The sequence below is a fragment of the Papio anubis genome, chromosome 3 (genome assembly GCF_008728515.1).
Source record: "Papio anubis isolate 15944 chromosome 3, Panubis1.0, whole genome shotgun sequence".
Classification (NCBI taxonomy): Eukaryota; Metazoa; Chordata; class Mammalia; order Primates; family Cercopithecidae; genus Papio; species Papio anubis.
This window is the reverse complement of record NC_044978.1, coordinates 179656926-179673041: the sequence shown is the minus strand read 5'-3', so window position 1 is coordinate 179673041 and position 16116 is coordinate 179656926. Positions and strand designations below refer to the sequence as shown.

Here is a 16116-nt window from a genome sequence, read left to right as displayed (position 1 = left end):
AACCTTTCACTGCCTTTGCTTCTAGAATTGAAGACACTGGTGAAAGCCATTTGCTGCCTAGAAAAGATGGGGCACAGTTTATTTCACTTCTAATTTTAAAAGATGCAGGTAATGGTCCCATAATACTTCAGCCTGGGATACCATTCCCAACATGTTCCACCTTTAAGATGCCTTCAATTAATGTGGTCAGAAACAACTAAAGGCAGCATGTATATTGGAGAAAACATGACTGGGAGCTCCAGCGCTGCCTGTGTGCACGCTGTGGGGTTGTGAGTGCATCATCACCCCTGGAGCTCCAGAGTAAAATGGAGGCTAAGAAAAGTAATTATCAACTCATTTCTGTGAATATTTGCAGTCTCCTCCCTTCTCAGCTAGAGCTGCAGTTGCTAAAAAGCACTTAACTCATAACCTAGAGGCAATATAGCTTCATATGGTAAAATATTTTTTATAGTAACCTTCAGGCATCCACAGTCAAACGGTAAGTTGGGTATCATCTGAAATGCTTAGAACCAGAACTGTTTCAAACTTGGGGGGTTTTGGATTTTGGAATATAGTCAAGCATGGCTTAACCACAGGGATGTGTTCTGAGAAATAAGTCATCAGGCAGTTTCTTCCTGTGAACACCATGTGTACCTACATGTACCTAAAAAACACAGGTGGTGTAGCCTACTTCACACCTAGGCTATATGGTGTAGCCTGTTGCTCCTAAATTGGAAAGCAGTTACTGTACTGATACTGTAGGCATCTGTTAACACAATGGAATCTGTGTATCTGAACATAACATACTAAAGGTACCGTGAGAACAGTGTTGTAATATGTGGCCCCTCACTGACTGAAACGAGATTCTCTGCTTGACTACTTGCATTATACTTGCTAGTTAAGTGTCCCCAATCCCGAAATCCAAAATGCTCGAAATGAGCATCTCCTTTGAGTGTCACGTAGGCACTCAGAAAGTTTCCGATTCTGCAGCGTTTCAGATTCAGGGATACTCACCCTGTAACAGGAAAATGTCTTTTAATTTTGTATATATTTACAGTAGAAATTAGATTTGTTCAGCTACATTCTAGTAGTTACTGGATTTAGCATAACTGCAGCATGAGTCAAGTGTGTGTGTGGACAGTCAAAACCAGAACTGGAAGTCTCAGAGGCATCTGCAAGTCAGTCTGGATTCCTGAACGACTCGGACCCATTTGGCTTTCTCTGGCTGTACTGCTGCTTTGAGGGAGGAGAGCAACTGGCACGAAGGAGTTTCTGCTTAAGAGAAAGCAATTTTAGGTCGGGTGCAGTGGCTCACGCCTGTAATCCCAGCACATTGGGAGGCCGAGGTGGGTGAATCGCCTGAGGTCGGGAGTTTAAGACCAGCCTGGCCAACATGGTGAAAAACCATCTCTACTAAAAATACAAAAAATTAGCTGGGCGTGGTGGTGGGTGCCTGTTAATCCCAGCTACTTGGGAGGCTGAGGCAAGAAGAATTGCTTGAATCCAGGAGGCAGAGGTTGCAGTGAGCCAAGATTGTGCCATTGAACTCCAGCCTGAACAACAAGCACGACACTCTGTCTCAAAAAAAGAAAAAAGACAAAGCAACTTTAATCTTCTGGAGGAAAAACTGGTTTGATACAAAGTACCAAACTTTGAAGTATGTCATGTGACAATCTGTATCTGTTTGAACTGTGGCTCACCCCTAGCTGTGTGTGGCTCAGAGAAGACATCTGACTTCAGAACCAGAGGTAAGAAGCAAGCGGTGACACTCTTTTGTTCTCAACGTGTTTAATATGGAAAAAGGTCATCAAAACGGTAGGCAGGGTTGCTGTTTTTAATACATTCTTGGGATGTTGGCCATTCAGACAGCATTATTTAAAATAGGTGAGTTATCCAACTTTTTTGACTCAAAGATAGTTTGCTTAAAATTTTTTTTTTTTTTTTTTTGGAGACAGAGTCTCGCTGTCACCAGGCTGGAGTGTAAGTGGTGCGATCTCAGCTCACTGCAACCTCTGCCTCCTGGGTTCAAGCAATTCTCCTACCTCAGCCTCCCAAGTAGCTTGGACTACAGGCGTGCACCACCACACCCAGCTAATTTTTGTATTTTTAGTAGAGACAGGATTTCACCATGTTGGCCAGGATGGTCTTGATCTCTTCACCTTGTGATCAGCTCGCCTCGGCCTCCCAAAGTGCTGGGATTACAGGTGTGAGCCACCGCGCCTGGCCTAGATTTTAACAAGGCCTAATTCCATGAGATTATGCTGGCTAATGTATCATGAGAATTAAATATAAAAATGTGGAGGCTCTGAGCTGCCAACAGAGGTAAGGACTACCATGATGGGAACAGTCGATGGGCTAAGAGGCAGCCTAATCACAACATTACCATTCCCTTGTGACAAAGGGTTATCACTTTAACATAAATTAATTATACATTCATTATGGTGTTTTAAAACAGTCAAGCCTAAATAAATTCTTCATACCATCAAAAAGATATACATACTAAAAACCTGCTTAAGCACAAAGTTTTTCATTTGACAGCTCTTGGGCTGGGCCATACACATTAACAGGGATCTTCTGCTTCTTCAAGCTTAATATAATAAGTCTGGCAATCATTTTATATAAAAATAAGATTAAATTTAAAACCTCACCAAACTAGGATCCTGGCGTTGTAGAAAATCAGGGAGACACCAGAATAGCTAAAACCCATGGTTCCCAAGCAAGCTTCCATCCAGTCACCTGGAGGGCTTGTGAAAACCGCTTGCTGCACCCCGCCGCACACCACTTTGATGCAGGAGGCCAGGTGGGGCCTGTGCATCTGCATTCTAACAGATTCCTAGGGGATGCTGCTGCTGGGCCAGGAACCCCACTTTGAGGACCACTGGGGCTAAGACAACCGTAAAAACTTAGCACCATCTCCATCACTGTTCAGTGGTAGACAGCATCAGCTTTCTGTCATCCGCATTTATTCTGCAGGGGACAGTGTGGAGGTGGCCCTCATGATACCACTGCTCAGTACTTTATTGTCAAAAGAGAAGTTCTGGGCTTAGCTAAAAGAGCACTTCTCTGTCAGCATGCAGTATAGTTTACAACTAAAGCCATATACAATATATTTGAAATGTTTTATTTAATGCTGAAAATTTTACCCTAAGGGACAGAAGGATGTGTAAAAAGAAAGGAAAAGGCACAGTAATTAAGTCATCCTTAGAAATGATGAGGTTTTCTTTCTTTCAAATAACTTCACTTTAATGTAACTTCAAGCCCAAACATTCTGGGAGGTAAACAGTCTCTTGGTACCTATGGGGCCCGAGAGGCAAGTCAACCTCCTTGAAGAATGGAGCGCTGGAGTCTGAGCACTCCACAGACTCTTTTTAAAGCAGGGTCTTGGACCGGAGAACCCTGAGCAGCTGGAAGACAAAAGACTTCCTCAAGTTTCCGGAGGAAGGTACCGTGGACATCCTTGAAAGAGGGCCCCAGAGAAAAACTTGTAGGCAGGGCTGTGAAGAAGCCATTGCTGAGTCTGATTCAAGACAGTGAACAGGGAGCAGCTTGAAGCTCAGGGACACCACCCGGGCTCCCTCGTGCTCAGCCAGAACCACCGCCAACCAACCGGTCAGACGGCTCTAGCCTGGCTAGTCTGAGGCCTCAGCTGGCACGGGCCTGGCGACACTCTTAAAGATGCCTAGCCAGGCGGGCATGCTCACATTTTCAGTGGAAAGGTATCTGCAACTGAAGAAAATCCTGAGGAAGCTGACGCCAGAATTCAGAACTCTCAGCCTTGAACTTTTTACAATGGGTTCTTCCAAGTGAAATGCACTGCACATCTAACAGCAGCACCGAGCAGCCCCAGGAAAAGGGTTGAGAGGGCCTGGCGGTCCACACGTGTCCCACGTCCCTCCCACTAACGTGCTTTCCCATTCGTGGGGACGTGGCCACTATGGGAGCCTGCCCAAGGGGCACGGCTCTACCCAAAGTGAACCAGCAGGCTCTGGCCGTATTCGAATGAGGTGCAGGGTCAGCTGTGGGGTTTGGGAACTGCAGGCTGAAACTGCTGCCGCGGGTGAAATGGAAGGTCATCTGGTTGCTGTGTTCAACAGATTCCTCTTCAGTTCCCAACAAAATGCCAGCCTATTGTCCTCTGGCCTGATTTTCCTCATCTGCTACAAGGCGGAGGAGTCTGGGCCCAAGCTGCCCCATGTAAAGTGCCGCGTGCCCGGGGCTGCGCTGGGGTCAGCTGTGGGCAGCGAGGGCTCAGAAAAGAGGAGCCTGCAGGCAGCCCCGCCTGAGAAGAGCTTGCATCACCAGGAAATAGCTGGTGGCTTGTCGGTCCAGCAGGAAAACACTGATCCTGTCACCCACAATAGCTTTTGTACCAAAGGGAAGAACACTCAAAAGGAAATTATCCAATCTCACAATAAGCTCCGAACTGAACAGGTAAAGGCAGAGCATCATCTCAGTGTACGACTTGCAGAACTAAGTTAAAATAGACACGTTTGCCTCCCCCATGATCCAATATAAGATTGTTACTATTGCTGCTTTCAGAGGACCATGAAAAGAATTTGTCTTAAAAAAAGGAACTCCATTTGTTTAAAAAAGAGCAACAATGGGGAAGCGGCTCCCCTCCACCAAGTCTTTTGGCTGGTGCGCCGTCTGAGCATCACTCTGGCTTTCAAAGCGTCTCAGCTTCAAGACGCGTCCCTGGAGATCCAGCCGCTTTCTGTGAGGAAGTTCAAAATCCTTTTCTTTAGGACTTTGTCCAGGTAGCTAGGAAGGCGGCTTTTCGAGGGGATTCCTTGCCGCTTCTGGAGGTGGTCTTTAATTATAATAGTCTTCACAGTCACGTAGCGGGCCGGACTCAAGTTTAAAGAGCTGCAGAGCACCTTCTCGCGATCCGACAGGAGCTCGAAGCCCGGAAGGTTCTCAATGGCGGCGAACTCGCCGTCTTTGCCGTCCTCCTTTCCCCGTTTGGAGCCCGCTAGGTTTTTGTTCTCCTTCCTCTTCTCCCGTTTATGCCGCGCTGCCTCGTACTCTGCCGACTCTTCCATCTTGGTGATCCCGTTTCGCCGGTACCGCTGCAGTTCTCGGATCTTGGCCCGGAGCATTTTTTCTTTGTGCATGTTTTCGAAAAGGTCATCAAACTCCTTGCATGACATGAACTGGTACAGCGGCCTCAGCTTCAGGCGCAGCTCCTTCTCCTCCTTGGTGATCTTGCGCTTCAGCGCCTTCTCCTTCTCCTTCTTGTCCTTCCCCAGGAAGGCTGGCACTAGATTGTAGTCACGGGCGATGTTCTTCCGCCGCTGTCTCTCTTTCAGCTTCCGCACGTACATGTCCACGTGGGCGCGCTTCAGCTCGATCTCCACGTCGTCGTCGTCATAGTTAACAGAGAGCCCACTAATGAGCGTCTCGGCATCCTGGTCATATTCGATCTCGTAGTCGTCCCGCAGCGGCATGTAGCCCAGCTGCTGCTGCTCGGCCACAGAGATGTCCAGTGGCGGCAGCGGGGTGGTGAGGCTGGGTGAGAGGGGGCCTCCGCTGGGACAGGTGTGGTCTGTCACACGGTTGGGGATGGTGTCAGGGATGCAGGCCTTCCCCAGGTTCCCGTGGATGTACATGCTCACGTAATGCTCCATCACCTCTTGGGGAGTCCGGGAAGCACCGACGTGTGCAGCCATATCTTCCTACGATGACAAAGGGCAGAGGTTACTCCCAGCGTCAGGGTGTCAGATTTAGGTTCTGCACAGATTCTCTTCACGTTTTTACAAAGGTTGACCTAGAGTACTTCCTACAGCACCGTTACCCACCCTCCCCAAAGGCATTTGGTCACACACACTCTCATGAGCTGGGCTCAGGGGAGAGATGACAATGTTGGAAGCAACACACGTTGTTTCTACACATGAAGAAGTGAAGACCCAGAGAGGCACAAGCTGGCACAAGGTCTTGGGGTGAGCTGGTGGCAGAGCTGAGGCCAGAACCCCTGGCTGAGGTCTGGACTTTGTTCTCATTCCCCACCTGGGACCAGAGGAGCACACCTGGTGCTGCCATTTTGCACCCCCGTAAACCCTGGACTCAGGGGCTGTGGATCTGAATGTCCCAGGACACAGCTGGGCAGGCCAGGGAATGCTGAACTCGCCTCATTCAGACTAGAAAACGGGCTTGTCCCAGGGTGTGAGGCCAGGCCAAGTCCACGGCACTGCAGGAGGGGACCCAGTTCTACCATGTTGCCGCCTCCTGGAATAGAAAGGGCCAGGACACTTCCGTGACACTTGTCCTGGCCGCACACCCATCCTGGCCTTCATGCCCGGGGGGCTGGCATGGCCCTTTCCTAGGCAGTGACTGTAGATGATGGGCCTGTGGCTCCTCAAGGGAGCAGGCCTTCATTTCTAGCACCTTCCACAGTTAGCAGCTGGCTGGGAGTCTGCCACCGGCTGAAAGCATTCATCATTCCTACAAGAGGGTAACCCATAAATATAAGGTTTAATGGGAGGAAACTGTATAACTCCCTCAATCTTTTCCTTCTGCCGAGAGGCCTCTTCCTCAAAGTCAACCGCTAAAGCCACTTCAGAAAGTAACTGCCCAAAATGCGCACTCATTCCCTGGCCACCGCCTCTCAGCCACCCAGCCCCCACCTGCCTCTGCCCGCCTGGGTGTGGAACCAGCGCTGTAGCGCTGCCTGCAGCACAGCCAGAGGCCCAGCTGGAACCAGAGGGACCCGCGCCCCACCAGGCTGATGACTATGAGCTGGAGTCAGGGAGAGAAGTGCTCTGGGCTCCAGGAACGGACCCCACAGCTGGGGCTTCCTCTGGCACACGTGCCTGGAGACCTCCCCTGCCACCCTGGGGCCAGGAATGCCCAGGACTGTGACTACAGAAGGCAATGCCAAAACTCAACTGTGGGGCCTCTTTGAGAATCATAAAGTAAAAATATTCAAGCTAAATGTTGATTGTGCTCTTAGAGGGCACTGACTGCTTCTTTTAGAAACATCACTGTTTGCAGCAAATCTGTTCACTTTCTTTCCCCAGGAGGCATTTGGCCTAAAACAAAACACAAAACCAAGTCACAACTATCTCCAGCACCTGCTGCCACTCTGTGGGACCCAGGCTGGTCACTGCCCATCTCTGAGCTCCAGGTGTGTCACTGCCAGAAGAGGGGACATGTGCAGCCCCACGCACCTCACATGGGTGAGAAAAGGCTTCGGGGCCAGAGTGGGCCCCACGTGGCGAGCGCCAGTCCCCTCTCATGGAGCAGCCGGGGCAGAGGCCACTGGGAGCTCGTGCTCTTCCCCCACAACCTTGGGGCCAGGGAGCCCCAGGATCCGCAGTGGCCTCTGAAACAGGTAACTACCAGCCATGTCCACCTAATGGAAAAACAATCCCTAATGCCCGCCCTTTAGGAAGGAAAGGGTCCTGTTGGGTGGAAACCCTGGGTGAACATCCTGGGGTGCCTGTAGGGTGGGAATTTCCATCCCAACGCCTCACGTCTGTGCTTCCACCCCCCCAGGCAGGCAGCAGGGGCAGAGCCGACCTTGGCCTGTGCAGCTTCTCCAGCCCTCAGCACCAGCTCCTGTCCCAGGCTGCGGAGGGGCTGCTGCGTACACAGCCAAGTCAAGACGCCAGTTTCCAGGAGGCTCCGATGGCTGCTGCACCAGGTTCCCAGGCACGTGAGGCTGGGTGTCCCCTTGCCCCAGAGGCTCTGTGGTGCCAGGCTGCTTACCCAAGGTCACAGGGTGAGCCAGTGGGGCCCCCTGGCATTGGCCCTGGTCTCTCCAGCCAGTGAGACCAGCAGGAAGAGGCCTGCAGACTTCTCACTTGCAGAGATGTTTGTAAAATATCTTACTTACTTGGCAAATTTTCAAGTTAGCAACACTAGGTCAGCCTCCAAAATCCTTCAGAAATCTGGAAGTCTGGGAGCACAAACCCATCAGCGTCAGCCGGACTCCTGAGTGTGCCCCGCGGGGTCTGCAGCTGTCCCTGGCTCCTGCCTCCCACCTCTCAGGAGCTTCCCAGCACCCAGCCAGACATTGCAGGCCTGGCAGCGCCCACCCTGCTGGAGGTGTCCTTTGCTCCTCGTGCCCAGACTCAGGGCCGGGGCCCACCTGGTAGGGCGGTGAGGAGGCAGGTGCGGCCACAGCGTGTGCTCCATCTCAGCAGCTTTCCCCAGCACTGGATGCTGTCAGCTTCCCTCCCACAACTTCCCTTTATCCCTCAAGACCAGGCCGCCGGGTCCAGGAAGCCTTCAGTGACCCCCAGGGCCAGGCTCAACTGTTCCATCGCTTGCGGTCCCTCTCAGCTTGTTTCCTGACCTGCCATCCCTCCTTTTGCAGGTTTTACCAATACAATTCAAAACCACAACAGATAACTACATCTACGCCCATCATCCCACTCAGTCCTGCGTTTCCCACAGAGGAGAAGTGTTGTTACTGCCCTATGGTTTGCAGATAAGGAAAGTAAACCTGAGGGTGAGCCCCCGCCAAGGGCACGAGGCCAGTGAACGCTGAGCCACTTCAACACCAGGCAATGTGGCTGGGAGCATACACCCGTCACCACGCGCCCCCCACCATCCCGCGATGCAGCGCACACCACAAGGGGCTCCTAGCCGCTTCCTGATGTTGTGGTAAGAGGCAGAGCAAAGCCGGACCACTGGGCTTCTGCTCTTCTTTCTGGAACAAGCATGCTGGAGAGGTGCCACAGCTCAGGCTGACCCTGCCCCCGTGATGTGCAATGAAGCTCAGGCCTTTGCACCCGGCGTCGTGCCCGAGGCTGCCAGCCCTGCAGGCTCCGGAGCATCTCCTGTCCCAGGCGATGCTGCGAAGCCCTGTGGCCCTACTGTCCCTTGGTGGCCCCACTGCTGTCCTTTCCTCACCCCCATCTGGTCTGTGAAGGACGAGGCAGAGGACAGCTCATCCCTGCCCCAGGCTGGGCTTCCCCCGGTGGTTTAGGGCCAGGCGTTGTCTCCAAAGGGAGGCGCAGCTCCAGCTCCTTTTGCTCCAAATGAAGAAGCTCAAAAAGCCAGGAAGGCTCAGTTCCCCAGGGAGCTGGGTGTAAGGGAGCGGGTCCCACCAGGGAAGGGCATTGCATTCTGTGGGCAGAGCTCTTAAGGAGCAGCTGGGTACACTGGTGGCCCCTGCAGGGCCAGGAGGAAATGGAATCCGTGGGACAGGGGACTGAACCATGTCCTAAAGGACAGGAGGGAACAGAGCAAGGTAAGAAACACACCAGCCACAGGCCGCAGGTGGCAGCGCAGGAGGGCTCCAAGCCAAGCCCATGCATGCATTTCCCATCTGCACAAGTCAGACAGCCCTGACATGTCACCTGCCTGGCCATTCCACAGAAGCGTGCAGACATGGGAGGGCCCCACCTGCCACCCGGGCCATCAGCCCCTCTTAGGAGCTCCATGCCCCACGGGCTCCAGGCTGACTAGGCTGTCCTCATCACCTTCCACAGCAAAGTCACTCCAGCACCTCCAGTCTCAGCTCAGCCTCAGACACTGGGCCGACGACTAGGGCCACCTGCAGCTGGCGGCAGGACAGAGCGGCCGGGCAAAGGTAGGCGTGGATGCCAACAGCCCTTGGGGCTGGCACACCAACTCAGTCACAGCCATGTGGTGGCCCCTGGCTCCTCCCTCTTCTAGCCTTGTCTGTCACATTTAGAGAGATGACTTGAGGACACCGGGTCCCCCTGTCTCTTCCCCTTCCCTCCTCCCTGCTCCAGCAGCTCAACTCTCAGCACAAGCATCCCTCTGATGCCAGAGGCGGGGGACTCACTGGCTTTGCAGCCTGTGCTTCCAGGTGTCAGACCTTTCGGAGACCCCACTGTCCCTGGCCACTGCCCCCAGCCTGTTCCAGTGGGAAGCCCTGTAAGCCTCAGTTCTAGGTCTCTCTGAACTCAGAGACCTCAGTGACTTAGAGTTGTCTTTGGCCCTCAAGGTGACTGACACCTTCAGGTCAGATAAGGCTACCTGTGACAGAGATTTCGAAAGTGGCATTCCTCACTGTGGAAAACAGCAGGGTGGTTCCTCAAAGAGCACACACAAGGCCAGGCGTGGGGGCTTAGCCTAACCCCAGCACTTTGGGGGGCTGAGGCAGGAGGATCACTTGAACCCAGAAGTTCATGACCAGCCTGAAAAACATGGCAAGACCCTGTCTCTACAAATAATTTAAAAATTAGGAGGGTGTGGTGATACATGACTGTAGTCCCAGCTACTTGAGAGGCTGAGGTAGGAGGATCGCTTGAGCCCAGGAGATGGAGGCTACAGTGAGCCATGATTGTGCCACTGCACTCCAGCCTGGGTGATAGAGCGAAACCCTAAACAAAAAAAAAAAATTACACACAGAACCTAATCTAGCAATTCCACTTTTATTTACCCAGAAGAACTGAGAACAGGATCTTGAAGAGATCCCTGAACACCATGTTCATAGCAGCCTTATTCACATTCGCCAAGAGGTGGAGGCAACCGAATGTCCATCACAGATACGTAGATAAACACAATATGCCACAGAGATGACAATGGATTGTTCAGCCATGAGAGCAAGGCCATGCCAATACATGCCACAACACAGATGATCCTTGAGGACATGAGGCAAAGTGAAATATGCCAGTCGGAAAAGGACAAATCCTGCAGGATCCACTTATGTGAGGTCCCTAGTGCCACAGACGGGAAGTAGAATGGGGGTGCCAGGGGCTGGGGAAGGGGGAGGGGGAGTGAGTGTTGAATGGGGACAGAGTTTGAGTCTGGCAAGATGAGAAAGTTCTGGAGGTGGCTGGTGGTGATGGCTGCACAACACTGTGAGTGGACTTAATGCTTCCAGACCTGAACACTTAAAAAGGGTTAAAATGGTAAATTTTATGTTACACATATTGTACCACAATAAAAATCAATATATTTTTAAATAATTTTGAAGTTTTATAAAGTGACATGTCTTACCACTCTACCCCAGTGGTTCTTAAAGTGAGGTCCCACAGTGGCCGCATCAGCAGCACCTACAAGGTTGTTAGAAATGCAGATTCTAAGCCCCACCCCTGACTCAGCAGCTTGGGAGGTGGGGGTGACTCATGTGAGCCAGGCCTCCTGGGTGTCCCGCTGCGGGCTGGAGTTGGAGACCCCCTCTGCGCACCCTGCCCCTCCCAGCCACTCTCCCATCCGGGCTCTCCCTCCCGCTCCCGCCATCCTTAATGGCGATCCCTGGAACCCCAGCAGGACGCTCAGGCTGGGGCTGACGCACAGTGGAGCCTTCTGCCCTGTAGGGGAAGGTAAGGTCCCCCTTCCCATGGTTCCCAACCGCACCTCACAGCTCCCTGGGGTTCTTTTCATCCATCCAAATTTCTAGACCTCGGCCTCAGAGGTGACAATCCCGCAGATCTAGGGGGATCCCTGGGAATCCTAGTGGATCCTGCAGCACAGCTGGTGAACAATGAAACGGATGGTTCTAGGCATGCAGTCAGAAGCCTTGGGTTGAAATTCCATGTTCCCACATCACCCACAGTTGTTTCCTCGTTTGTAAAAGCGGGGAGCACCTGTCTTGGGGATTACGGGACGGGGAGATGGTGAGGGGTGTGTGTCAAAGCACCTGCTCAGGGCCTGGCACTGGCAAGCAGCCACTGGGTGATCACAGAGCCTGAGCCGGCTTCAAACCCCAGTAACGCTCTCGCACCTGGCACCCAGGGCTTTTCACCAGCTTCCTCCATCACCCCAAGCTGGCTTTTGCCTGGCCCTGAATACACCAGATTCTTAAAACACAAAACCCTTCCTTCAACCACACTCTCCTCTAACTGCACAGCCATCTTATGTGCTTCCCTCCGCAGGACATCCTGAGGCCCACTTGCCCACACAGCACCTGCCAGGTGAGGCAGCCGTCTTCCTCCTAGCCTGTTCTCACCACAGGGGCTGGTCTGTACCAGGCCCCGAGGCAGTGCTAACTGAATGAATGAGTGAGAGAATGAATGCACGCACAAGGCAGTGATCATCGATGTGTCTGGCCTTCTCCCGCCTCCTGGGTGTCCATCATCATCTCAAAGGGTGCAGCTCTACTCAGGACACCCCACCTGGCTCCGGGAAGGAGCCTGAGTGTTGACGTGTGTGCGCGAGGCCTTCCATGGTTCACAGAGAACTTCACACACTCATGTGATTCAAAACCACAAGGGCCAGCTTGAACCCCACTTCGCCACCAAAGCCCTCCTGACCACCACCTGCAGAGGTGCACTGGCCCTCCTCAAGCTCCTCAGTGTCAGTCCAATTTCTTTGGCAACCAATCAACAGCTTCGGCTCCTCTGCCATAGCTGCGACCTGCCCTCAGCTGTCACCTGTGTTTGTGTCTGTGTTCCTCCAGCAGGGCCTGCACCCTCTAACTCTTGGAATCCTGCACAGAACCATCTAGAGACGCCAAACCCCGCTGATCTCACTCTGGGTCACTGCTTGCCAACTCTTTCCCATTGTCGCCAAGGTCCTTTAACCTGTTCTCTCTGCCCCTCACTATGAAACACACACGGCAGCACACAGGTTGTCCCTAAGCCCCCAGCTGTCACTGTAAACCCTGCTCAGCTACATCCTGTCCCCTTCAGGCCCCAGCCCCCAGCCCTGGTACAAAGTGTGACCACAAAGCTGCCAGGTTTGGCCACAACTCACCCTCTCCCATGAATCCCACATGCAGTAGTACAACCCCCAGGCCAGGTGTCACCAATTGACATCTGAAAGTAGAACTCAACAAGCCTCAACTTTCTTTACATCACTGTCTCCAGCCCCGACACCATCTCCTTCCACACTCACAGTCGCAGCCCAGGAGCCCAGGCCCTGCCCCCACACTAATCTCCAGTGAATCAGGTCAAGCCCTTCCACTCCATCCACTCCTGCGGTGGCACCGACAGCCTCCCAGCCTGTGACCCACATTGCCTAATGCTCTCACCCATGGGTTAGGGCCCAGGCTTTGGAATCACACAGGCCGGCATTCATTCGTGGCTCTATCACATGAATGCCATGGAATCCCTGACAAGGCGCTTAGTTTCTTAGAGCTGCTGTTCTTCAACTGTAAGAATAAGAACCCAACCCCCAGGGCTGCTAGGAAGATCCCACAAGACACGTATGGGAAGAGCCTGGCCCAGAGCGGACGGAGGCAGTGGGACACGCCAGCTCTGTGCACATAGCTGGATACATGCTCAGAAGAGCACCGCCCATCTCAGAGCTGCAGAACAGCCTCAGAGGAAGAAAAATAAAGTCCCAGGGGTTAGCACAACGAGGCTCTGCCAGGGAGATGGCAGCATGACTGAATACTGGTACCTCACCACTCCGGGGGAGGGGGCGGGGTCACGGGCCAGCACACCCCCTGTGCCCTGGCTGCAATGCAGGCTCTCAGGCCTCGCCGTGGCCTGGCGCTGGTGCCGTGGGAGAGCGCCCTGACCGCAGCCTGGCCAGGCCCCCTGTGCACCAAGCCCAAGCCCAAGCCCCATGCCCTTCCTCTCCTGGCTCTGTCTCCTCTAACAGCTGAGTCAGCATCTGCATTTTCACCAGCTCCCCAGGTGGTCTGTGTGCACATTAGTTCGGAAAGTATTGTTTTAGAAGACAGGCCTCTCCACTTCTAGCCTGGTTTCTTCCAAAACCAAATAAATGTTTTTGTTCCCCAGGTATTGTGTTCTGTGTATTTTCCACAGTGCCGCAGGGAAGGCAGTGCAGACAGTGTAGTTAAGAGTACAGGCTCTGAAGTCAAACTGGTCCATCCAAAGCCAACTGCCAAGGGCTGTCGGGAAAATGTCCTGAGATACGCACAGATATGCCAGCAAGGCTCTGTGCCTCCTTAGCTGCTAACATAGAGATAATTGCTGGGATGGTGAAGGGAAGAGCCCTTTGAGGCACTGATATGTAAGTGGAAAGATCGATCCTGGGCCATGATTTTGGGGGAGAGCACTCTAGGTAGAAGAAATATAAAACGATCAAGGGAGGTAACAGATGAGATCTCATTGCTCAACACTTCTAAGGCCGCCTTAACTGAAGTAAAAGCCACTGAGGCCGGTGTGAGGCGCTCTGTGCTTCCAAAGCTCGCTCTGGTTATGGTGTGTGGAATGGGGGAATGGGGTGCAGGGGGAATAACGAACAAGGAGGCTTCCAAAGTGGTCAAGGCAAGAAGTAAACATCAGCCGGGACTACGGCTGTAAGAAGTAGTTTGTTCTGGATGTACTGTGAGGAGACAGCTGATAAACTGGATCAGGAACTTAGTGGAACAAGGAACTAAGGAGTAAGTCAAGAGGACACTGAGAGGCAGATAGGACAGGGAGGTGGCTGGACATGGATGGCTGTTGCTAGGGAGGAGCTCTGGGCCCAGGACCAAGTCAGTACCACACTTTAAGCTTCCTGAATGGAGGGATAAAGGCTTCTCTTTCCTTCAGAGTCCTCCGCCACTGTAGAATCTGCACGGAACACAAGCTCAGTGCATATCCACAAACTGCATGGAAGGACAAGATGGGCCAGAGTTTCTGAAAAATGGCGATCCCAATGCTGGTGGCCATTAGGTAAGGATTTGTAAAGGACCATCTTCTCTAAGGAGCTGGGAGGAGAATCAAGATTCCAGGGCTTCAGAATGGGTATATGAGGCGGTCCTGAGACTCTTTCAGGAAAGGAAAGCAAAAGGCAATCAAAGCAGCCCAGGCAGGACTGCTGGAGACGTGGCAGCAGATGGACGCTGTTCCGAGAAGCAGGCACCTGGTGTAGCAGGGGAAGACTCTGCAAAGCTAAGGGCGCTGGGGTGTCTCACTCCCCTCCTTCTCAGGGTGCCTGGGGATGGCCACATGCCTTTGGTGGTTAGGAGTGGGAATACGGCTAGAGATTTTCTCCTTTCTAACACGGATGCAAGCTTCCAGAGTGAAAGGAGAGCTGAGAAACCGCCCAGAGAGAACAACCATGTTCCTCTCTCAAGGACAGAACCTAGCACACGATGTTGCTAGCGTAAGTGGATCCAGTCCAGCTCTCACCGCTCCCCACACAGAGCTGTCTCTACAAAAACCTCAAACGTAAAGAGAGCAAAACCCAAGCCCCAGGCCTCCCTGGCCAGGCCTCTTTGTTCATTCTTTACTGACCACTCGCACAATGTCGTGGGTTGTGGAGACCCAAGCATTAACCAGGCACGCTACCCACAAAGAATCTGTGCACTGGCACACCACACAGGGCACATGCATACAATGACAGAAAGCAAACTGGGCCGCCCCAGAGACCCCGACAAGCCGCAGGGTGCCCACCGTTCTCCCTCCCTGGTGCTCCCACCGCTTTCTATCGAGTCTGTGGGCCTGCCTGACTCCACGAACTCAGGTAAGGCACCGCGTCTTGCCCAACGTCTGCACTCCGCAAACGTTGTGGAGGCGTCCCTGAAGGTGAGGGAAATGGCTCTGCTGTCAGAAACCAGCGTTCAAAGCCCCACTTGGCCCCGTCTCGGCTATGTGACCTTGGGCGCGTCACAGCCTCTCTGAGCATAGGTTCCGACAGGTGCCCGACTATAAACCGGCAGCGTCGCCCTCCCCACCTCCGGGGCCTTCCGGGGTGCCGAGCGGAGCGAGCAGGTCCAGTGCTGCCTGCGCGCCCGATACAGGAGAGGCGCGGGCCTTCCTGTGCCCTAGCCGGGACCCGGCCCCTGTCGCGCTGCTCACCCAGTTTCCGAAGCCGAACTGCTCGATGGCGTCCAGCAGCAGCTGCTCCTCGCGACTGGTCCAGCCGCCCTCGGCCTCGGGCCCCCAGAGCGTGAAGCGCCCGCCGTCCACCAGCTGGTAGCCGTGGTAGCGGCGGTGGTGGCCGATCTCGGCGCCGGCCGAAAAGCACTCGGGGCACAGCTCGATGTCCGCAATATCGGTGCTGGCAGGCGCAGCAGGCTCACCTCGGCCAGGCAGTACACGCAGTACTTCTTTATCCGCCATCTTCCCCGCTCGCCGCCCGCCACCGCCCGGCCCGCCGCAGCCGCCGCGCCTGACCGTCAGCGCCCCGCCGCCCGCAGGACCCGCCGCCGCCGCGCCTGGCAACCGCCGCCCGTCGCCGCCCGGCTGCCGCCACCGCAGCCCCCAGCCAGCAGCCGCCGGGAGCCAGCCAGCCGGGCCGCGTCCCGCCTTGATACTGCAGGCGCCATCCGGCCAGCCCGGCGAAAGCCACCGCCGCAGCCGCTGTCGCGCCGCCGCA

General features: G+C 53.8%; 1 protein-coding gene and 1 long non-coding RNA gene across 4 annotated transcripts; one reads left to right on the top strand and one right to left on the bottom strand.

The window, feature by feature from the left end:
* Positions 1-1750: 1750 nt before the first annotated feature.
* On the bottom strand, positions 1751-16062 carry TADA2B (transcriptional adaptor 2B). Its single transcript, XM_003898441.4, has 2 exons — positions 15597-16062; positions 1751-5654 (listed from the first exon to the last, which is right to left on the bottom strand). Exons 1-2 carry the CDS (start codon positions 15858-15860, stop codon positions 4662-4664), a joined length of 1257 nt encoding a protein of 418 aa, XP_003898490.2. The 5' UTR covers positions 15861-16062; the 3' UTR covers positions 1751-4661.
* LOC116274221 lies at positions 5650-10862 on the top strand. 3 transcript variants are annotated; one of them, XR_004182860.1, is made up of 3 exons: positions 5650-8586; positions 9417-9517; positions 10341-10862. It is a non-coding gene; the product is annotated as an uncharacterized LOC116274221 (long non-coding RNA). The 3 variants fall into 3 exon arrangements; XR_004182859.1 differs by having other exon boundaries at positions 5650-9517; positions 10344-10862; XR_004182858.1 differs by having other exon boundaries at positions 5650-9517.
* Positions 16063-16116: the final 54 nt, after the last annotated feature.

Excerpts from the sequence above, each read along its gene's own strand:
- TADA2B (XM_003898441.4), bottom strand. The coding sequence starts at position 15,860 with ATGGCGGATAAAGAAGTACTGCGTGTACTGCCTGGCCGAGGTGAGCCT. Across the intron at positions 5,655-15,596 it reads AGTTCGGCTTCGGAAACTGG|GAAGATATGGCTGCACACGT; the intron begins GTGAGCAGCGCG and ends TTGTCATCGTAG.